This window comes from Panthera tigris, chromosome A3, assembly GCF_018350195.1.
Source record: "Panthera tigris isolate Pti1 chromosome A3, P.tigris_Pti1_mat1.1, whole genome shotgun sequence".
In the NCBI taxonomy this organism is placed as follows: Eukaryota; Metazoa; Chordata; class Mammalia; order Carnivora; family Felidae; genus Panthera; species Panthera tigris.
Genome location: NC_056662.1, coordinates 63,285,265 through 63,309,146, shown reverse-complemented (window position 1 = coordinate 63,309,146; position 23,882 = coordinate 63,285,265). Strand labels below are relative to the sequence as shown.

General features: G+C 36.2%; 1 protein-coding gene across 1 annotated transcript in view; it reads left to right on the top strand.

Moving 5' to 3' along the window:
- The window catches only part of LRPPRC (leucine rich pentatricopeptide repeat containing), a 111,855-nt gene that overhangs the window by 11,225 nt on the left and 76,748 nt on the right, over positions 1 to 23,882 (top strand). The window contains exons 2-13 of the mRNA XM_007097885.2: positions 3,980 to 4,176; positions 5,496 to 5,618; positions 8,562 to 8,683; positions 8,790 to 8,848; positions 9,573 to 9,659; positions 10,493 to 10,619; positions 10,968 to 11,112; positions 11,430 to 11,575; positions 11,829 to 11,934; positions 12,016 to 12,123; positions 21,124 to 21,242; positions 22,988 to 23,081. Coding sequence (XP_007097947.2) covers positions 3,980 to 4,176; positions 5,496 to 5,618; positions 8,562 to 8,683; positions 8,790 to 8,848; positions 9,573 to 9,659; positions 10,493 to 10,619; positions 10,968 to 11,112; positions 11,430 to 11,575; positions 11,829 to 11,934; positions 12,016 to 12,123; positions 21,124 to 21,242; positions 22,988 to 23,081 — 1,433 coding nt within the window. The remainder of the gene's footprint in view (positions 1 to 3,979; positions 4,177 to 5,495; positions 5,619 to 8,561; positions 8,684 to 8,789; positions 8,849 to 9,572; positions 9,660 to 10,492; positions 10,620 to 10,967; positions 11,113 to 11,429; positions 11,576 to 11,828; positions 11,935 to 12,015; positions 12,124 to 21,123; positions 21,243 to 22,987; positions 23,082 to 23,882) is intronic.

Sequence of the window (23,882 nt, the reverse complement as noted above, 5' to 3'; positions counted from 1 at the left end):
CACCACCAGTTAAAAAAAAAATGAGAAAAACAATGCCACATTTTGCCAGAGGAAATGCGTGGGTAATCTGAATGTTAGTGGTGAGTGCCAGAGTCTCTGGAGGGAACCTAAGATGTTTAACTCAAAAATTCAAAAGAGCCATTTATGACTTGTCGATGAGATGATGAAATAATTTTCACTTATGTAGTTACATCAGTTTTGGTCATCAGATTGGAGGCAGTGCGTTCTAGCTTGTGCAAGCTTGATGGGTAGGTGCCTATACTACATAGACTCTCCTTCACCCCGGACTTGTTCTTTTCTTTACTTTCTGTCACAACATACCTGTTGTTCCAGGCATGAAATTCTTGTTACTGAGGAATTTAGAAATGAATTTTGGGCCAAATAGTAAATGTAGGGGCGCCTGGGTGGCTCAGTGGGTTGAGGGTCCGACTTCGGCTCAGGTCATGATCTCGCGGTCTGTGAGTTTGAGCCCCGCATCAGGCTCTGTGCTGACAGCTTGGAGCCTGGAGTCTGCTTTGGACTCTGCGTCTCCCTCTCTCTCTGCCCCTCCCCCACTCATGCTCTGTCTCTCTCTGTCTCAGAAATAAACAAACATTAAAAAAATAAATAAATATGGGGTGCCTGGGTGGCTCAGTCACTAAGCGTCCAACTTCGGCTCAGGTCATGATCTCACAGTCCATGAGTTCGAGCCCCGCATCGGGCTCTGTGCTAACAGCTCAGAGCCTGGAGACTGCTTCCGATTTTGTGTCTCCCTCTCTCTCTGCCCCTCCCCTGTTCATGCTCTGTCTCTCTCTGTCTCAAAAATAAATAAAAACATTAAAAAAAAATTTTTTTAAATGTAGAAAGCACTACCATGTAGGGAAGCACTGGAGACTTCCTTTTGAAGAGTGAAGAATCTTTTGGTTAAATGTGTAACCCTTCCCTCACCCCAGTTCATTCTATGGTGGGTCCATGGTTCAGCTTATCTAACGAAAGTTGAGTGAATATGCTGGGGCACCCGGGTGGTGCAGTTAAGCGTCCAATTCTTGATCTCAGCTCAGGTCATGATCTCAGGGTTCATGAGTTCAAGTCCCACGTCAGGCTCTGCACTGATGGTGCGGAGCCTGCTTGGAATTCCGTTTTTTCTCTCTGTTCCTTCCCTGCTTGTACGTGTGTGCGCACGCTCTCTCTCTCTCTCTCAAAATAAACTTAAAAAAATAAAATAAAATGAAATTGAGTATACTTGTGTGAAGGAGAGTTGGCTGCATTAAAGATTTATTTGTGGAAAAATTAGCTTTAAAATGTTCAGAATAGTGTACTTTATCTTCTCTCTGAATTTTGTGTTTGTTTGATCTTACGTCTTAAACTGCATTTTAGCAAAGGTTTATTTTTGTGCTTTTTCACAGTTTATAAGATTTGGGTTGTATAAGAAAATCTTGGCAAATGTACTTCACTACAATTTTGAAATTCTCGTATTAATTAGCTTTGGTTGTTTTGAACAGTATTATTTATTGCATATTCACCTGAACTTGACATGTTCTGGGTGATTTAAAATAATGCTGTTTTGTGTTTGCCTAACAAGGGCATAGTTTAGTAACAACTGATCCAGTAGATAGGCAAATGGCCAGAGAAAACCTTTGAAAATAATGAATAAATAAGTAGGAGCGTATCTTCTATGGTTCATAGGTAATTAGCATTTAATTAATTCAGCTCATTTAACAAATGAGCCATTTACAAATTAATCAATTAGCCATCTACAGTGTGCTGATCATTAGGTTTGTAAAGGTAAGAAAACATTGTCTTATTTAATTAGTATCCTGATTTTTTCCACTGTTTTCCAATTTGTTTACATAGGTAGAATCATTGATGGCCAGAGTGCTTGTGATTTGTCCCAGATCACAGTAATAGAATTTCTAGTCTAGTATCTGTTACTGCCTCTGTATTTTACATAACCTTGTGGTGAAACTTTTGGCGTAGATTTCTTTAATGTAGTATCATATACTTAATCATTCAATTTGTGACTGGTTTTCCAGGTAGAGAACATAGGGTAGGAAACTAACAGCTTTATTTTTACACTTACTACTATGTAAATGTTTATTGGTAATTGGGGTAAAAATGTGCACATGCAAGAAAAATGGGATTATCATGAAGGTGTCCCTGGATTAATAAGTATTTTTTTATATCACACTCTGTTAATATGTACTTTGTAGGGGCGCCTGGGTGGCGCAGTCGGTTAAGCGTCCAACTTCAGCCAGGTCACGATCTCGTGGTCCGGTCCATGAGTTCGAGCCCCGCGTCAGGCTCTGGGCTGATGGCTCGGAGCCTGGAGCCTGTTTCCGATTCTGTGTCTCCCTCTCTCTCTGCCCCTCCCCCGTTCATGCTCTGTCTCTCTCTGTCCCAAAAATAAATAAAAAACGTTGAAAAAAAAATTTAAAAAAAAAAATCCTAATTTGATTCCAATTTGTACTTCAATCAAAAAAAAAATATGTACTTTGTATACATTATTTAGTTATACTTAACTAGCTGCTATTGGAAACTCTAAGATATTTTGGAATAAATGTAAATCTTTGTGCATTAGAAATTTTGTGTTAAAAAGTGGTGTTTGAATGCAGAGAAAGTTTAAATTCAATTCAAAGTTTCATGATAGGGTATTTCTCACACATAAGGATTATTTTTAAGTCTGTTATTTGTAAATTAGGTATAGCCTATATTTCTGCAGTATGGAATACCTCTGATTTCATGTTTTAGAGCATTTGGCTTATGTGTTAGTTCTCCTATTATTAAAATATTGAATGCTTTAAAGGTTTTTTGTTGGGGCACCTGGGTGGCTCAGTCGGTTGAGTGGCCGACTTCGGCTCGGGTCATGATCTCACGGTCCGTGAGTTCGAGCCCCGCGTCGGGCTCTGTGCTGACAGCTCAGAGCCTGGAGCCTGTTTCAAATTCTGTGTCTCCCTCTCTCTGACCCTCCCCCCATTCATGCTCTGTCTCTCTCTGTCTCAAAAATAAATAAACGTTAAAAAAAAAATTTAAAAAAAAAGGTTTTTTGTTCTTTATAAACCTACATGTATTAATCTGACCTTATCTAATTTATAAACTTTTTTTTAATTTTTGAAAATTAATGATGTTTATTTATTTTTTGAGAGACAGAGCACAAGCGGGGGAGGGGCAGAGAGGCTCTGAGCTGTCAGCACAGAGCCAAAGGCAGGGCTCGAACCCACAAACCGTGAGATCATGACCTGAGCCGCAGTCGGACACTTAACCGACTGAGTCACCCAGGAGCCCCTGAAAATTAATGATGTTTAATACCAGAAATCTAGTTTTATTTTCAATGATTGAAGTTGTTAAAATAACTAGAAAGGTACTATATAATTAGTATTTTGACAGATGGAAAGCAGCTATGAATTGAGAGCCGAAACAGTCACTATAAAATGTTTCAAATTTATTTAGAGAGATTGAAAATTCTTTGGTCCTGAATGATTCTTTAAAAAATTGCATAATTTAAACTTGGTTATTGGTCTTCTTTTAAATTTAAATTCATAATGAGATTACACCTAGAAAACATTTGAAAGCAGTTATCAGAATTTTAAGTACATTTTAGATCTCTGTAAAGGTGAGAAGAACTTTGTAGCATAAACTGCTTCATTTTCCTTCATTAAGCTGTTTTTACTTAAGGAAAATAAAACACACACACACACACACACGCTTAAACCACATCATATTATTGTCTTACTTTGAAATGATTCCATGTGGAAAGTTATCAAGACACAGTTATTCAGGAGATTTACTTTGCATACAATTTGTGTGTGCTTGTGACTTTATTTAGAGTAAAAGGCAGAACTTTTCTTTCCTACCATCTTACACTTCTCTGAGCATTTCTGGTTTTGTACCAGAATTTAGGTATTTGGTAACCAATAAACTTTGTATAAATTTTGCTCAATAAAAGAATTTATATGGATAATAAGTGAGTTTAGTTAGTTACCAATTGTGTTTCATTTTATAGAGGGCTGCTGAGCCAAGCCAGGCTATATGCCATTGCTGTTGAGAAAAAGAATTATCTTCAAGAGGAGCCCTCCTCTCATAGAAAGAATGCCAGTCAATTTGACTGGGCTCTAATGAGACTGGATAATTCTGTCCGAAGAACTGGCCGCATCCCAAAGACTCTTCTACAAAAAGTCTTTGATAACACCTGTCACTCAGGTATTTCAAATTTTTTGTATATTTTCTTGTTTCAGGGCAAGATCACTGCAAAACATGTTATTTGATACTTTTAATTTTGTTTGTTATTTCTATTGATCATGATTTTATGTTATGATTGTGATCTTTTGATCTTTCCAACTCATCAGGGCAAAGTTTTGCATGAAACATTTTTGTATTAGATATTTTTTCCAAAATCAGCAAATAAAAATTGTCTTCTTGCTTTCCACTTTTTTATAAAAAAAAGTCACTCAGTGGTAAATCGTTTGGAAGCTGTTTCTTATCTTGCCTTGTATGGTGTCAACTGTCCCTAAGATGCTTACATATGATAGATTCCCAGAAGGACCAATAATCATTATTTCCCTTTCATTTTCACTTAGCTATTATAATCCATTTGAATCACTTACTTTGATAATCTGGTGGAAGGTTGTAGGCCCTTTTACCACCTCCCACCCCCCACAAGCTGAGCATGCAAACATGCACATAATTTTGCATGTAGTTACAGAATATTCACCAGCTTCCTAAAGCCCATCTGTGGATTTCATTCACATTAAGAAGCTATGGAATCTAATGATGATGGATATCAAAGAAGTGTCAGTTATAATTGTGTGTATTTAAAAGCTATTGTATCATTTTCTCTTTTTGATTTACTCAGAGTTGAACTATTACCATAGTTAATTTTAGAATATTTTTATCACCTCAAAAAGAAATCTCCAAACCCGTAGCCATTGTCCCCCAACCCCTCATCCCTTCCAGCCTTAGACGACTACTAGTGTACTTTTTGGCCTTGCAGATTTCTTATTTTGGATATTTTATTTAAGTGGAATCATACAGTGAGTGGTTTGTTTTTTGTTTTTGTTTGGTTTTAAAGTCATCTTTCAGAGACATGTAGATAAAGGCCATGGATAAAGGGAGAAGGAAGTTTATATTATTTTGTAATTGATTGTAAACTTGGTATTCATGGGTTTTAATTGTACTGCTCTGTACTATTTTCATAAGATACTGAGCTTAGCCTTTGAATTGTAGTAAGTAGTGCTTATAAATTAAGTTCTGTGTATTTTTATATGGTATAGAGCCTTGCAGATTACATGGATTCATAACCTTAGCTTTTTAAAAGCAGACTAATTTTAAAAACATAATTTTTAGTAACATTGTAAATGTTACTTGTGGATTTGAGTAGGGTTTTTCTAGTTTGTGGGTACTCTTAACATCTCAGTGAGTCAGGAGAGTTTTGACTATTTACGGATTTCAGTTTAAGTTTTGATATTTACCTGTATGATATTGCTGTTGTGTTAAATGATATCCATTACCTTTTTTCACAGGGAGCCCAGGTGGTAATCAAGCCTTGCTTCTCCTGCGCAGCTGTGGTTCTCTCTTGCCTGAACTACAGTTATCAGAGAGAACCGAATTTGCTCATAGGATATGGGACAAACTTCAGAAATTGGGTATGATTGTTTAAAAATATGTGTATATGTAAAAAGTGTAGATATTTTTTCTTTTGGTAAATAAGAATTTATTTACATAAATGCTATAATTCAATTTTATGGAAGAGCTACTTGGTAATATTTATCTGGTGAGTTATAGCGACATCTAGAGGCATTGAGAATAAAATAATTGTCAACTATACTCAAATGAAAAAATAAAGTAATTTTCATAACAATTATTACTTTTATGGTAAGTTAAAAAGAAAAAGGACAGGATAAAAAGGCAGTTGTATTGTCAAAGTTGGGAACGCACATACCATTTGACCAAGCAGTTCCATTTGTTAGAATTTAGATAACAGGGGCACCTGGGTGGCTCAGCAGGTTAAGCATCTGACTTCAGCTCAAATCATGATCTTGTGGTTCATGAGTTCGAGCCCCGCATCAGACTCTGTGCTGACAGCTCAGAGTTTGGAGTCTGCTTCGAATTCTGTGTACCCCTCTCTCTGACCCTCCCCTCCCTCTCCTCCATTCTCCAAAATAAATAAACATTAAAAAATTAAAAAAAAAAATTTAGATCACAGATATATTCAAATGTGCAAAGGGATATCCTTTATTGTGGCTTGTTTGTAATAGTTAGGAATTGGAACCAACTCTAATGTCTCTCACTGGGGATCAGATAAATTATGGGGTGTCCATGAAATGGAATACTGTGCAACTGTTAAAAAAGGAGGAGTTCTTCTATACTAACGTGGGGTGTTCTCCAAAATAGAAGGAAAAATTAAGGTGCAGAATGGTGTATATAGTATACTACTATTTTGAAGAAAAATATTTATATCTGTATATGCATATAACATTAAAATAATTCTTGAAGGATAATAAATACCAGATACAATTTTACTCTGTACCTTTTTATGCTTTGAAAATTTTGAACCGTGAACATAGTATCTATTCAGAAAATAACATAGTTTAAAAGACCATTAGATAAAATCCAATGTTCATTCTTGATTTTTAAAAACCTTAACAAAGAATAGAAGGATACTTCTTTAACATGTTAAATTTAAAGCCAACAACTAATATCATGCAGTGAAATAAGTTGTGAAACAATATGAGAAATTACGGTTCTTTAGATGATATACTTGTTTACCTGTAAAATCCCAGAAAATCAACTTACAGTAAAGTAGTAGGAAATATTAAATGTTCATGAATCTATAACTTTTCCTAGTTAGAAAATAAAATGGGTAGAAGGTTTTAAGTTTAGTCACAAATATATAAAATATCTATGAATATCCTTCAAGAAACATGTAGTATCTATATGGAAAAAAACTATACAATAAACACAGAGCTTCACCTCAGTTTTGAATTCATCTAGAACTAATTTTGATGACAAGTTCGTTTGTTTAAAGTTTTTTTTTTTTTAATTTTTTTATTTTTGGGACAGAGAGAGACAAAGCATGAACGGGGGAGGGGCAGAGAGAGAGGGAGACACAGAATCGGAAACAGGCTCCAGGCTCCGAGCCATCAGCCCAGAGCCTGACGCGGGGCTCGAACTCACGGACCGCGAGATCGTGACCTGGCTGAAGTCGGACGCTTAACCGACTGCGCCACCCAGGCGCCCCTGTTTAAAGTTTTGAGAAGAATAGATGAATAATGGATTTCAGAATGGAAAATAGTCTTCTAGGTATAAAAGCAGCAGGAAAGTGAAAATAAAGAATTGACTTCAAAAAAACTAGAAATTTCTGTATGTCAGTAAGTCATGTGATTTAAAAATACATGTTGAACTGGGAGAAATTTTTGTGAAAAAGGATATATGTTCGTTCTTTCAGTCTTAGAGCCGCTTTTTAGCCAACCATTATTAGAGTTCAACTTGATGATTTTTTAGAAGTTTTCAGGCACCGTATGGTAACCTTGATGCACAATCACATTGCAGATGTTGAATTGTACATGGTTCCCCTTAAGGCCTTATATAAAGTGTTACAACGGTTAACAGATTGGGCACTCAGGGCAGACCACCTACATTCAAATCTGTGGTCACTTACTAGCCATGTGGCCTTAGACAAGTGGAAGAGTCAGTTTTCCTCATGCATAAGATGGGGATAAGAGTACGTCTCAAAGCTGTTGTGAAGACTAACAGAGCCTCTAGATGCAGAGCACTTAGCACAGTTTCTGAAACATAGCACAGTATGTACAAGTCTAGTAAGATAAAAGCAAATATTAATAGAGTAAGTCCTGTGTGGTCTAGAATCTCAAAGTGACTGACCAGAGGCCTGTGTTGCTACAGGCAGTTTAGAAATAAAATTTAATTCATGCAAATTTAGTAAAAAAATAGCATTAGATTGATACGATGACCAAGATGTCATCAGTGGGTTGAGGAAGGCTGAGTGGCTACCTTGATTGATGTGGCCTTAGGCAAGATGGGCCTGGAAGAAAACAAAGAGCTTTGGAATAGGGGTAATTAACAATAGCAGACTAGAAACTGTAACTGGAAATGGAGCCTTCAAACAAACACTGAGTAGCCTGGTGAGTAAATAACCAGGTCTGCTAGTACAGTCCTCCCTGTATAGAACAACTGCAGTCACAGTCCGTCTTGGTGTGTCTGTTCTGTGGCAAGGACTACTTTCTATCAAAAATGTTTGTCACTTTAAATACAGAGGTATTGTCAACATTTTCTAACAGGAAGGGATATTATGCTTCATAAGTAAGGAAATCTTTGTCACTTTACATCTTAACATCTGAATAAGCAGTTACTTGTGATTGTATAGTAATTCAGTTAATTACTGTCTTAAATGCATAACTTGCTCTGTTCTGACAAGATTTCTGTATAGTTGGGCCTAAGTATGGGGTGAAATGCTGAAGTGACCATTTTACCCCTTTTGTTTGTTAAATTTAAGTATGCATATTTTAGTTGTGATAAAGAATATGATTTTAGGTCCTTTTCTAAAAATTTGATTTAAATTTTATTTGTAGGTACTGTGTATGATGTAAGTCATTATAATGCTTTACTTAAAGTCTATCTTCAAAATGAATATAAATTTTCACCAACTGACTTCTTGGCAAAAATGGAGGAAGCAAACATTCAACCAAATCGAGTAGGTAGCTGCTATTGTAAATGTTTATTGGTTATATCACTTTTTTTTTCAACCCCAGGAAAAAGATAGTATTTAAAAAATATTAACTAGCCCATTTCATTGACAGGTGACATACCAGAGGTTGATCGCAGCTTACTGTAATGTAGGAGATATTGAAGGTGCCAGGTATGGAGCTCTATAAATGTATGTTTAAGGAAACAAATTTGTTAAGTCCTGTAAACCTAGGATACGTTTATTTGTCTTTTTTTTTTCTTTTAAGCTTATTCTTAGGGAAATTATTTCAGAAGGATTTTAATCTAGCAAATTTGGTAATATGACTTAGATAAAATATAAAATTGTGTAAGAGGAGAAAGATAAATGAGTATTGCTTTTTTTTTTTTTTTTTTGAGTATTGCTATTTTAATTAAAATTTGGATTTACTGGAACAGAGGCTTAAAATTGCTGAGGTGTATAAAGTTGGCTTTAGTCCTTTTAAATTGATTATTTCCTAAAGGAAATGTTCTTACCATGTAAACTATTCATTTATAAAACTTGCAATATTCTATCTTGCTGATTCATATAAAATCAGTTGTGACGTTTATTTCTCTGTAAAATTTAGTACTGCTTTTGGATGGCAGCTTTAGGAAATAAGGAATAAATTGAAATGTATAATTCATTTTTAATTGAATGGATTTTTATTAAGCTTTATAGGCTTTTTAAAGGTTAATTAGTATAGAAGAAACAATCACATTTTAAAAACTTACCTGCTATTTTTACCAAGGGTAGTTCAAGATCTATAATTTGATATAATTGATATAATTTCAGGGAGTGAGATTTTGTGTTTGTATGTTGTAAAAAGTGGTTCTGATGTATATTTCCAAAAAGTATTTTCATTTCTCTTTTATTGCAGCAAGATTCTTGGATTTATGAAAACTAAGGACCTGCCAATCACGGAGGCAGTTTTCAGTGCTCTTGTTACAGGGCATGCAAGAGCCGGGTAATGTTCAACTTAAGGTTTTGTTCTCGAGCGACGTTTAAATTATAGGAAATTATTGTAGAAAATTTTTAAACCATGTTTATCTAACCCCTCAAAAATTTTGAGCGTGTGAAGTAGAACATGCAATTTTTTAAGAACTTATTCTTAAATTTATCTGTTTCATAAAACTTTTATTTGAAAATAATTCAATTTTAAAAATTGGGCCTGATCCAAACTAGTTGACTTTTTGTTTGTTTGTTTGTTTTTAAATTTTTATTTATTTTTGACAGAGAGAGAGAGAGACAGAGCATGCGTGGGGGAGGGGCAGAGAGAGAGGGAGACACAGAATCCGAAGCAGGCTCTAGGCTCCGAGCTGTCAGCACAGGCCCCAACGCGGGGCTCGAACTCATGAACTGTGAGATCATGACCTGAGCTGAAGTCGGATGCTCAACCGACTGAGCCACCCAGGCACCCCTTGACTTTGTATTTTAACTGCTCTCTTGATGCTCTTGGAAAACAGTTTTATTTTTGAAGAATAATTTACTAAATGTTATTCTTCCCTAAAAAGGTAAATTTGAGTCATAGCACACTTGATGAAAGAGGGCACATTAATTTAAGGTCTAGGTGATTATTATGCAGTTTGGTTTCTCTTTAATTTGGAACATTTATTATTTTTGTTGTTTCAGAAACCTACAGCTGGTTTCATGTGTATTTGCTCTTTTCTGATGTCCTTTGCTAAATGGTTTATAAGAGTTGTTAATTTTAATAAGTACAGGCTAATATATTTTAGAATGATAGTATTACATTTGCCAGTATTATAATAATCTGTTCTGTTTTCTTTGAATAACTTCCAGAGATATAGAGAATGCAGAAAATATTCTCACAGTGATGAGAGAGGCTGGAATTGAGCCTGGTCCAGACACATACTTAGCATTATTGAATGCATATGCTGAAAAGGGTGACATTGATCATGTTAAGCAGGTATGTCTTATGTCATGTAAATAATACTTTAAAACTATTGCATAAAAAAAAATCATTTGTGTGAGCTTGTGTTATGTTTTGCATGAAGCAGAAAAGTGTAGCTTATATCTGTTTTTAAAGGTATTTCTTGTAGACATTAGTATTGATGGAGAACTTTTAAAGTTTGGTACCTTGGTGTTGATCTTACAGTTATTGCTGAAATGTAATGTTTTCTGTTTTATAATATAAGCCCTAAACCTTTAGATGGTGTATGTTCCTTATTTTTTAAATTTTGGTATTTTAATTTATTTGGCTATAATTTAAAAATACTGGTTTCTAACTCGTTCTAATTTCTGAAACTGTCTACAGACTCTGGAGAAGGTGAAGAAGTCTGATCTTTACCTTATGGACCGTGATTTATTGCAAATTATTTTTAGTTTCAGTAAAGCTGGGTATTCTCAATATGTCCCAGAAATTTTGGAAAAAATTACATATGAAAGAAGATATATTCCAGGTAGTTTTTAAAAATTTATTTTTATGATTTTTCTAAAAATCTGAATTACTATTTTTACATGATGGAAAGGGCATTCTCTAATGATAGGGGATTGTAGTGCATGAACACAGGACTCTTAGAAGTCAGATTAATGAACTAAACAACTTGAGTTAATGAGCAGATGGGAATGTTTTGATTTGGAAGTGTTTCACTGTTATCTGGGGAGATATATCCTTTTGGCCTTTGTAGTTCATAAGTTTGTCTTTCAGAGTGGCTGCAGTGTAAAAATATTATTCAATTCAGTAACAGAATATGTCTTTCTTTTCTTTTCTTCCCAGATGCAATGAACCTCATTCTGCTTTTAGTCACTGAAAAATTGGAAGATACAGCATTCCAAATTTTATTAGCATGTCCTGTATCAAGGGAAGACAATCTGAATGACTTTGGCAGTTTCTTTTTACGACACTGTGTGACTATGAATACGGTATCCTGTCTGTTTTTACTTTATTGACAGTGTAATAGGCAGTGAAATAAGAGTCTATAAAGTAGAAGAACATACTATGAGATGAGACCAGTTACAAACATTATGAAAACTTTGTTTCTGTGTTATAAGTTTATCAGTTAGAAAGAGGACGAGAGGTTGAAATTTTTCATTCCAGGAGTGGTAGCATATCTGCAGAAGGTCAAATGGTAGGATATTTGCAGACCCAGCTGATGTGTGGTACCTTTCCCCCTAGCCTGCAGAGAAGCTGAAAGATTACTGCAAGCAGTTAAAGGAATCCCAGATGCATACATCTCCTTTGCAGTTCACACTCCACTGCGCATTACAAGCCAATAAAACTGGTATGATATTCTCATCATTAAAACTGACATAAATAAGTTTTGCTGAAGTAGCTTTGTAATATTTTATGATATCTCTTTCAGATTTGGCAAAAGCTCTAATGAAGGCTCTGAAGGAAGAAGGTTTTCCTGTCAGAACTCATTATTTCTGGCCATTGCTAGCTGGACATCAGAAGGAGAAAAATGTTCAAGGTTAGGTTTTGCCTTTTACAGATTCATAATGGTCCAGAGATCCAGTGTAAGTTTCTACACACATCTAGTTGGATTCTTTGGGAAGGCAAACTTCTCTCTGAGTAGTAGACCTTCTGAGAAAATAGAATTGATTGAAGTCAGAGTCAAGAATTGGGCAAGCATTTTTAAAAACATAGTGGATTTCTTTCGTCTTAATTTCATTCTGACTTCGTCTCTGATCTTGATACTCAGACTTGTGAGTGTAGTTTTAAACAGTTTTTTATTTTTAAGTTTTTCGAAAAGCTCCTTAGTTTTTGATTTTACATATACCGTTCAAAATTAATTTGTCTAGCCTTATTCAAGATAAAGTTATACATAATCAAGCCATTTTCTTTGTGGACCAGTCTCCTTAACTGAGCTGAGTTACAATAATAGGAAAGGCAGGAAAACTTTTATTGCAAAATGAGTGCTCATGACCTGACAGCCTGCTGATTGAAGGACAGAAATGTTCAATCTCTCAGGTTCTTAAGTACGCTTATGCATTTAGCATACTTTTTCCTTGTACACATGGGATACCTATAGGATATGAATAAGAATTGAACAAATATTAAATTTTAGAGTACAGTATCTAATTCTTTGGTTTGCATTATTGGTAATTCAGAAAGAGTAGTCTCATAAAAAGATGCTTTTAACAGAAGTACTTCCCCCTTGGGGAAACAAAAAATGGTCTTTTTCATTTTATCTCGCAGTATAATGTGCTTTAGAATGAGATGCAGAGTTGTTAGTATGACACTGGGTGACAAACAAAATGCACAAACAACAAAAAAAGTGCTTTTAGCAGACTTTCATATTGCAATTTTATTTTAAATATATAGTCGTCTTCTGGTCTAAAGGAAATAGTGAAACAAGTATTCCCTAATTGTTTCTGGCTATAAAAGTCTCAAAATCCTTTTTAGAAAAATCTTCATGAAAACAGTATGCTAGTTGATTAACTCTTTGCACATCCTCCAGTTCTGAAAGCTCCCAAGAAGTAACCTTTAACACAGTATTTTTGAACCAGAGAAAATTTACATCATTCCATGAAAATCTTCGGGCATATTCATATTGTCCACCTCTACACAGATAAGAAAATACCCCTGTTGAAATGTTTGTTTGTTCATCAGGAAAATTTGCTTTCTTCAACCGTATCAGTGTGTCTAGACTTGAATTGGTTACCACACTTTAACAACTTAGTAAGCATAGAAGAATTCAGGTGATTTCTTTTGATAGTTGTAGCTCAGACTAGTAGAAAAATGGGCTTTATCTTGAATCCATCCTCTCTTAGAAGCTTATAATTTAGATCACAAAGGTGCCTTGTTGAAAGACTGCTTTATATTAATGAAGTAACTGAGAGCAGCAGAGAGATTCCATGACTGACCTTGGATTCCACACCTAGCTGTCAGTGCTGCTGGGCTTAGAACTGAGGATTTCTGTTCTATTTTAAACACTCTTTTTGGGGCACCTGGGTGGCTCAGTCGGTTGAGCGTCCAACTTCAGCTCAGGTCACGATCTCGCGGTCCGTGAGTTCGAGCCCCGCGTCGGACTCTGGGCTGATGACTCGGAGCCTGGAGCCTGCTTCCGATTCTGTGTCTCCCTCTCTCTCTGCCCCTCCCCCGTTCATGCTCTGTCTCTCTCTGTCTCAAAAATAAATAAACGTAAAAAAAAAAAAAATTTAAACACTCTTTTTAAATATCAAAATACCTCCGTGTTAGACATTTGTAAGTGTTATGTTGTGTTTATTTTATAAAAATTCTTAGCTATTAACTAAAAGTTAGGTGCCAGTTTTTACATTAGGACATTTAAAAAAGTGGTATAAGTTTTTTAATCAGTGATGGTTTTATCTGGAAAAACATAAAAGTTGAGAAAGGTAACTTGAGGTACAAGATACTGTCAGTTGTGTTACAGTTTTTAAAAACTAGTTTCTCCCTTTGTGGGAGCTCCAGAAATATAGTAAAGTATGTGTTCTCCAGTTGTCCTTCATGTGACAACAAAATGGCTATATATACTTTGTATGGTTTCTTCAGGGTCAGGTAAGAAGGTCACATTTTTATCAGTGCAATGAACTTGTTCTTGTCCAGGAAAATGTCCTATATAAACTGGTAGAAAGAACAGAAGAAAATAACAGCTGTAGTGTTGGAAGATGTAGAGGAGCGTTTCATAAGGAATAGATAAAACCCTTCATGAAATCAAAGAAAGGTATTTAGAGATCAGATCAAACTGAAGCAAGAGTTTTCAACGATACTACGATCATTCATACTATTATTGAATTCTAGAATATTACTGGCTGCCAGTTCAGCCATCACCAACCCCTAAGGAAGATTCTCACAGTGATTTCCTTATAGCTCATTTTACTAGTATTTTTCTCTGTGGCACAAATGGAAAAGTCACCACTTCGAATTTTAGCAAGTTGGCCTGAATGAGAGGGAATAACCCAAAATGATTGAGGATTTATATCTCTGAGTATATTTAGAAAACCGAAAAGTTAAGAGTATAGAAGGGATAAGATCTATAAGGAAGGGGCCATACAGAAGCTTGAATGCCAATTGAGTAAAGTTGGTTGAATAGAGAATACTTTTCAAGAAATAAGATATTGTCTCTGGTAGAGGGAGTGCCCTACATAAGACTCAAAAATCATGTGGAGTAAGTGGTCATAGTTTGTGAAAGTTGTTCAGATCAACCATTTATCTTTCCCAAAAGTATAAACTATTTTAATTCTACAAAGCTTTTTGAATGGAGGCTTTCCTCTGGATTCATAAACTTTGTCGTGACTATCTTTGAAATTTTTTTTTTTTTTTTTTTTTTTTTTGAGAGAGAGAGAGCACGTGCACAAGTTGGGGAGGGACAGAGGGAAAGGGAGAGAGAATCTTAAGCAGGCTCCATGCCCAGCACGGAGCCCTGCTGAGGGCTCAGATCTCATAACTGTGAGATTGTGACCTGAGCCGAAATCAAGAGTTGGTGGCTCAACCAACTGAGCCATCAGGTGCTCCTTAAATATTTGTATTCGATTGCTTAGTCTTAGTTTGATTTTCTAAGTTCACAGAGGTTTGGAATCTATGTTTCTCTAGGTTAATATATGATTATTTTAATCTTTTTATTTAAAAGAAAAATACAAGGGGCACCTAGGTGGCTCAGTTGGTTAAGCATCTGACTTCGGCTCAGGTCATGATCTCATGGTTCGGTTCGTGGATTCAAGCCCTGTGTTGGGCTCTGTGCTGGCAGCATGGAGACTGTTTGGGATTCTCACTCTCACCTCTCTCTCTGCCCCTCCCCAACTAGTGCTTTCTCTCTCTCTCTCAAAATAAATGAATAAACGTAGAAAAACATTTTTAAAAAAAGATAAAAGTAAAAATAAGTAAAAGAGAAATATGAAGGCACCTGCTTGGGATTCTCTCTTTCCTCCTCCCCCCCTGCTGTCCCCTCTCTCTCAAAATACATAAGTAAATATTTAAAAAATTAAAAAAATATATGAATTGTATTTTTTAGGAGGAGGTAAGTGGGTATGTGAGATCAATCATGTTTTTTTCTCCTTATTGATAAGTTTTTCTGTCCTCCCATTGGACTGTAGTTATTGAAGTGAATATCTTTGTATCCTCCCTCAGAATGCCTAAGGGAGTGACTGAACTTAACTGATCAGACAGGTGTGGACCTGGGTTTTCTTTTAAAAAAAAATTTTTTTTTAATGCTTATTTATTTTTGAGACAGAGCATGAACGGGGGAGGGTCAGAGAGAGAGGGAGACACAGAATCTGAAACAGGCTCCAGGCTCTGAGCTGTCAGTACAGAGCCTGACGCGGGGCTCGAACTCATGGACCACGAGATCATGACCTGAGCCAAAGTCAGACGCTTAACCGACTGAGCCACCCAGGTGCCCCTGGACCTGGGTTTTCTTAAACCAACTTTAATTTCAGTTAGAAAAATACATGTTAAAAAATGCTGGCATCACACATCCTCTAAATGAGCAGAATACACTCCTCCCCCTAATGTACCTTTTGGAAGAACAATGAGTTAAGAGAGTAAAATGTCTTTGGATCCTAGATATCAGAGTGAAGTGTTTTGTACAGAAATAAAAATCTTCTGTTTACATTCAATTTGTTGGTCTATTTTCAGACATCAGAAAATCAAATACATAGTTACATTATTCTGCATTTACTCTGTGTATCACTAAGAAAATTTAAAAAATTACTAGGGTATTTTAAGACAGCTAAAAAAATGAAATCATTATTGTTACTAGTAACATTTATTTAGTATTTTTAGGGTTTCACACATTTTTTCCTTTAATTTAAATGACCACCTTGAGAGCTAAGTGGAAAGTTTTATTATCATCATTCTTATAGACGAAGAACTGCTAAAAATCAGTTTTTGGTGACAGCAAGGACTTGATCCCACGTTCTTCTGATTCCAGGATAAAGTGTAGGTTTTTGCAGTTTTGTGGTGTTACGAGCACCTGCCAGCAATTAGGAAACTTTTTTTTTTTTTTAATGTTTATTTATTTATTTTGAGAGAGAGAGGGCATGCGACCTGGAGAGGGACAGAGAGAGAGGGAGAGAGAGAATCCCAAACAGGTTCTATACTGTCAGCGCAGAGCCTGACATGGGGCTCAAACCCATGAACTGTGAGGTCATGACCTGAGCCAAAATTAAGAGTTGGATGCTCAACTGCCTGAGCTACCCACCTGCCCTAGGAGACTTGGTTTCTTATTCAAGATATGTCTTTGATCTTAGAGAAATCATTCAGTTTAACACTTTGGTTAAAATAAAGATTGACTTCTGAAGACATTTCCAGCTTTATTTACATAGAGAAGTACATCCCCCTGCCCCCAGTAGACAGAGTCGAAAGCCTTGTTAATACAGTTGGCCCCTGAAAATACAGGTAACAGGTTTGAACTGCATAGGTTCCCATAAACATGGATTTTTTATTTTATTTATTTATTTATTTATTTATTTATTTATTTATTTATTTATTAAAAAAAATTTTTTCTTAAATGTTTATTCAGTTTTGAGAGACAGCAAGCAGGGGTGAGGCAGAGAGAGAGAGAGAGAGGGAGACACAGAATCCAGAGCAGGTTCCAAGCTCCGAGTTGTCAGCACAGAGCCTGACACAGGGCTCGAACTCACGAACTGTGAGATCATGACCTGAGCCGAAGTCAGATACCCAACTGACTGAGCCACCCAGGCGCCCCCGGATTTTTTAAATAAATACAGTATTGAAAATGTATTTTCTCTTCCTTAATGATTTTTTTTTCTTTTTTTGAGTTTATTTTTTAGTATTTTGAGAGAGAATGTGCATGTGAGCGGGGGAGGGGCAGAGAGAGAGAGGGAGAGCAGGAATCCCAAGGAGGCTCTGCATTGTCTGGACGCGGGGCTTGATCTAATGAACCGTGAGAGAACCGTGAGAACATGTCCTGAGCCAAAATCAAGAGTTGGGTGCTTAACTGACTGAGCCCCTTCCTTCCTTTCTTTCTTTACTTTGAGAGAGGGAGAGAGAGAACTTACACTTTCTGTGTAACATTTTTTTCTCTAGGTTACTTTCTTGTAAGAATACAGTAATACATAGCACATACAAAATAATGTACTAATTGATTGTTTTTGATAAGGCTTCTGGTCAACATTAGGCTGTTAGTAGTTAAGTTTTTAGAGAGTCAGAAGTTATGTGCGGATTTTCAATTGCACTGGAGCCAGCGCCCCTAACCCATGTTGTTCAGGAGTCAGCTGTTGATAGATTGATCAAAACTAAGTACTAGGATTCTTTCTGTTCAGTGTGTTCTCTTTTTCCTGTTCTCAGTCTTCCTCTAGGCCTAGACCACAAGAATTTCTTCCATGCCTGTGGGTAGTACTTACAGTTCTTGATACCGTTTCTATTTATTCACTAGGCCTAGACTCTATAAGTCAGAAAAATTTTCCATTCATTGAGTGCCTTGACACATATCAATTTGCTGAATCTAACAAGGATGGTAGTTAGGAAGGATTAAGCCAAGTGTTTTTTGATGAAGTGTCTAAAAGGCATGGTTCCTGGCATATTGTTATTTCTAATGTGTAAGCTAAGAAATTATGGCTCAGAGGGGCGCCTGGGTGGCTCAGTTGGTTAACCATCCGACTTTGGCTCAGGTCATGATCTTGCGGTCCATGAGTTTGAGCCCCACATTGGGCTCTGTGCGGACAGCTCAGAGCCTGGAGCCTGCTACAGATTCTGTGTCTCCCTCTCTCTGCCCCTCCCCCACTCATGCTCTGTCTCTCTGTCAAAAATAAATAAACATAGGGGCGCCTGGGTGGCTCAGTCGGTTAAGCGGCCGACTTCGGCTCAGGTCATGATCTCACGGTCCGTGAGTTCGAGCCCCGCGTTGGGCTCTGTGCTGACAGCTCGGAGGCTGGAGCCTGTTTCAGATTCTGTGTCTCCCTCTCTCTGGCCCTCCCCCGTTCATGCTCTGTCTCTCTCTGTCTCAAAAATAAATAAACGTTAAAAATAAATAAATAAATAAATAAATAAACATTAAAAAAAAAAGAAATTATGGCTCAGAGAGGGGAAGTTATTTGCTCAGATTTACACTAGAATTAAGTGCAAGAACAGGGTAGAAAGCTCTTTAAACTTAAAGGTCTCTTTAAACTTTGAACTTGTTTTTGTTTTGTCATTTCACTGGAGAGTCTTATTAGAAACTTAGTTATTTACTTTAAACCATGGTCATGAAAGCAATCCCTATTGGTGAGAAAGGACATTGAGGACATTAGATTAGCACAAGTCTGTTACTAGTAATTGATAGGCAACTAGCTATGCCCTCCTCTCAAGTGCTTAGTAATCTTTGCATATAAAGAAGAGCATAGTGTGATTTGCCATTTTTTATGATAGTTATCAATGTTATTAGTAGTAATTCCTAGTGAATTGTTAGAGGAATACTTCTCCTAAATTTTGCTTACAAATATTATTATGCCTGTTGTGTGCTCTATGGACCAACATGCATGTTCTCCTAAACTTAGAACTAAGCACATGCTTTACCTTGAGGGTTTTTTAAGTATTGTATTTGTATCTTAAAAAATATGTTTAAATATTTAAGGTTTTGAAGATCATTAGGTGATTTTAAGTATAATAAACTGTTTAATCTGAATAATAATCTGAATTTTATCTAAAAGAATTGTGCAGGGTGCCTGGGTGGCTTAGTCGCTTAAGTGTCCAACTTTGGCTCAGGTCATGACCTCACAGTTGGTGAGTTCAAGCCCTACATCAGGCTCTGTGCTAACAGCTCAGAGCCTGGAGCCTGCTTCAGATTCTGTGTCTCCCTGTCTCTCTGACCCTCCCCCACTCATACTCTGTCTCTGTCTGTCTCTCAAGAATAAATAAACATTAAAATAAATAAATGTGCAGATATTCATAATGTTGTCACACTTGCCTATATATTTCTGTACTCGGTGGGAATTTACAATCAAGTATTGCGCTAGAGCACATTATATAACAAATTTGTAGAAATGTAATTAAAAAAAATTTTTTTAATGTTTATTTTTGACAGAGAGAGACAGAGCATGAGTGGGGAGGGGCAAAGAGAGAGGGAGACACAGAATCTGAAGCAGGCTCCAGGCTCCGAGCTGTCAGCACAGAGCCTGACATGGGGTGTGAACTGACGGACTGTGAGATCATCACCTGAGCTGAAATTGGACGCTCAACCGACTGAGCCACCCAGGCGCCCCTGTAGAAATGTAATTTTTCTGTAGATGATGTGATAGGGCAAACACAGGGATCTTTAGGGGAAGTTTTAATGTGAAAGTACTGAAACTAAAGAAAATAAGTTTTAAAGAGTCCTTTCTTTTATTAAACTGTGTGTCAAGTTAGGTGACACCTGAGTAGTTTGGTAATTTTCCAGATTAATTGGTCTTGTATAGAGAAATCAGTTTGGGGGCGTCTGAGTGGCTCAGTTGGTTAAGTGTCTGACTTCCGCTCAGGTCATTATCTCACGGTTTATGAGTTTAAGCCCGCATTGGGCTCTGGGCTGACAGCTCAGAGCCTGGGGCCTGCTTCAGATTCTGTGTCTCCCTCTGTCTGCCCCTCTGCTGCTTACACTCTGTCTCTCGCATTATCTGAAAAATAAATAAACATTAAAATATAAATTTTAAAAAAGGAATCTGTTCGCACTATTTGAACCTAACTATAGCTTTGGAAAACATGCAGTGACTTTTAAGACGTTAATAAAAGATTTTTTTGTAAGTGGGAGAAGGGAGAAACAATCTTGTAGATTTTTATTTTTAACTATATCGAGATAATAATTTCTTAGAATCTGTTGTTCCTTATTCCTTTTTACTCCTATAAAATAGGAAATCGGAAGTTAAGGGGTGCCTGGGTGGTTCAATTGGTTGAGTGTCTGACTCTTGATCTCAGCTCAGGTCATGATCTCCTGTTTCGTGAGTTCAAGCCCCACATTGGGTTCTGAGCTGACAGCTTGGACCCTGCTTAGAATTCTCTCTCTGCCCCTACCCCACTCGTGCTCGCTTGCTCACTCGCTCTCTCTCTCTCAAGAATAATAAATAAAAACTTAAAAAAATTTTTTTAAAGTTAACAGTTAGGGAATTTTTAATATAATGGCTTGAGAGAACGCTATTGTCCTTGACAGATCCCCTCGCCCTGTGCCCCGCTCATCCCTTCCCTCTGCAGTGTTTATTCTGGTCAAGTTTTATTGTGTTGATCCATCACTGCTGTGTAATAGCAATGCTATTTTATGATCTGTGTTTATTTGTATAATACCAGAAGTATTAGGCTTATTTTTCAATTGTTTTAAATTTTCTTACAGTTATAATTTGTGGGATATTCCCTTAGTACTTGCCACTGGATTAATAGATTTGTCATAGTATTTCCCAGTTCTTTTGCTTTTCTGCTTTCTCTTTTTAGACAAAATGAGTATTCTTTCATACATTATGATTCAGAAAGTAAATAAACTGAACTTTCTGATCTTTTGTTAATTTGTTACAAGTATTTCATTTCTGTGCTTCTAAATTTTATCCTATAGGTATAATTGAAGTTCTCAAAGCAATGAATGAAGTGGGAGTAAATCCTGATCAGGAGACCTATATAAATTACGTGTTTCCATCCTTTGATAGCGTGAGGTCAGTTCGTGGGGTTTTGCAGGTGAGTACAAGTAAGTGTGGTTTTAATTTCATAATTGAAGAGATTTCTTTCCTCCCTAATTGTTTAGTAGTAACCCCCAAAAAAGAAAAGTCATTAAGCTTAGTACTAAAAATGGTCATTGTCTGTATACAATTTTCTAAAAGCTTTGTAAAAACACCAGTTAGTATAACATCTATAGTGGTTAAACTTAAAAAACTTGAAAAGGTAAAACACCAATTTTCTTGTGTGTTAAAAGGCAATATGTCAATATCAAGAAAAATGTAAATAAAACATTTAGACGCTCCTTAATCCTGCTTTACAGTGTAACTACAAGTTTTCAGTTTTTGACCATTACTTTTCACTTGTATATGAATTTTCATAATACAGTCTTAGTATACTTAACATACATAGTACACTTATTCTTTTTTTAAAATAATCTTTTGTTTGACTGCAAAGCATTATTTTCCTACCCAGTAATTCCTGTTTCTATCAGAAGAGGCAAGGCATTTATGAAGGGGCAAATGAAGTAATTGACTTGGATAGTGCATTGGATCAGCAAGGGCTGTACTTTGTGTTTTCAGAACAAAGTGGTCTGCAGTTAGGAACATTATGGCAGAGCACCAGCCACCTTAATAAGAAATATTTTGGGGGCACCTGGGTGGCTCAGTCGGTTGAGCGTCCGACTTCGGCTCGGGTCACGATCTCGCGGTCTGTGAGTTCGAGCCCCGCGTCGGGCTCTGGGCTGACAGCTCAGAGCCTGGAGCCTGCTTCCGATTCTGTGTCTCCCTCTCTCTCTGACCCTCCCCCGTTCATGCTCTGTCTCTCTCTGTCTCAAAAATAAATAAACTTAAAAAAAAAAAAAAAAAGAAATATTTTGTTTAGAAGGTCTGTTTCCTAGGTGGTTATTCCCATAATGCCTAGATTTTTCTAATAATTTTAGTGTTCTTTTCTTTCTTTGAAATAATTACATAACTACAGTCCTTTTAAAGGCAGAGTTTATATCTTAAGTGTCTTTACCTCTCTTCCCTGAGTATTTAGCAGAGTATTTTGAGCCTGTGGTATACATATTTTACTGCTAAAAAATTTATATTTAAAAATTCATTTCCCCACAGGGTCTTACTTCCCCAACCTACTTTTTTCACTTGGCACTTTCTATTCCAGTGTGTAATTCCAACAGTTATTTTTTTATGCTTGAGTGCTGTTTTATTGTATGGATATACCTTAATTTATTTCTAGTTATTGCTTATTATTGATTAGGTTGTTTTCAATATTGTGCTAGTATACAGTGAGTCAGTAAATGTATTGGAGTTGAATTTTGGCTCAGATATTAAATTATTAAACAAATGATGGCATTGGGCCACATGATTAACCATTTGGTGTTAAATTGGTTTAACACCATTTGGTGTTAAATTGTTTAACACCATTTGGTGTTAAATCCAAGTGCGTTGAATTTTTATTTTGTTATGAATGAGAGAATTGGTCTCATGCCTTCAATAATAAATTCTTTCTAGAAGGAAGGCATCCTAAGGGTAACACATATTTGAATTTGAAGATTAGGTATTTAATTTGGAATGTTGAAACTCTATCTCATAGTTTTTGTTAAAGTTCATTTATTCAGTTTATGTATTCTAGAAAATGATTGTTTTGGATGAAGGATTATCAAAGAATGTGTTGGTATAAAGAAATGGGAAAACAGGAAATTTGAATGGCATATCAACATATTTATAGCTGAGGCATGTTATCATTGAAATATGCTTTATCCCTAGGAAAATGGATGTCTACCTGAAAATAATGTATTTTCACAAGCTGAATTCAGAAGTGAAGCAGTTACTGGGAATTTACCCTATGTTTTATCATTTTGTAAGTATGCAACATTAGCTGTAAACTTGACAGGTATTGATTTCAGTTACTATTGAGGGCATGCAGGGTAGTTCATGCCCTTGATACGTACCTCAGGGAAGGTCAAGGTAACTTTCTGTGTTTTTTTTTATATGTTTTGCTTAAGCGAGATTGATAAGACAGTTTATGAGTTTAACTTATGGACAATTTGGAAGTAATTTTAAAGTTAAAAGAACCTTGGAGATTATTTGGTAGTAGGTTAGGACCCAGAAGACTTGGTTCTATTTATAATTAACCCACTGATTATGGGACCTGGAACAGTCCTTTTGCTTCAATTTCTTGAAATGGAGATAGTGTTACTTCTCTGCCTTGTGCAAGTCAGTGTGAAAATCATAGGAGATATTGTTTCTGAAAGTGTTTTCTAAACTGATGCATATTATAGCCACTGTTCCATGAAGCTCATCTCCTAGTCCTCATTAACCAAAATACAGCAGATGTTTACTAAACACTTAACAAATGCTATGATGCTTTACAGTGTTCATCACATGTTAATAAAATTACCTGCATTGATGGATGAAGAAAGGCAGAGATGTTAAATGATTTGGTCAAAGTTAGTGATTGAGCCGGAACCAAGATTGTCTCATTTGACCTGATTCTTTCACCCTACCCACACTTTGATGAATAAGACATTTCTTAAAGTTTTCATCTTTGAACTTATCTATGACATTACTTGACCATTTTTCTAATCCTTTGAAAAAGATGCTGTTTAAAAAGAAAACACACAAACATCAGTTTCTACACCCCTAAAATGTTAGAAGTCCA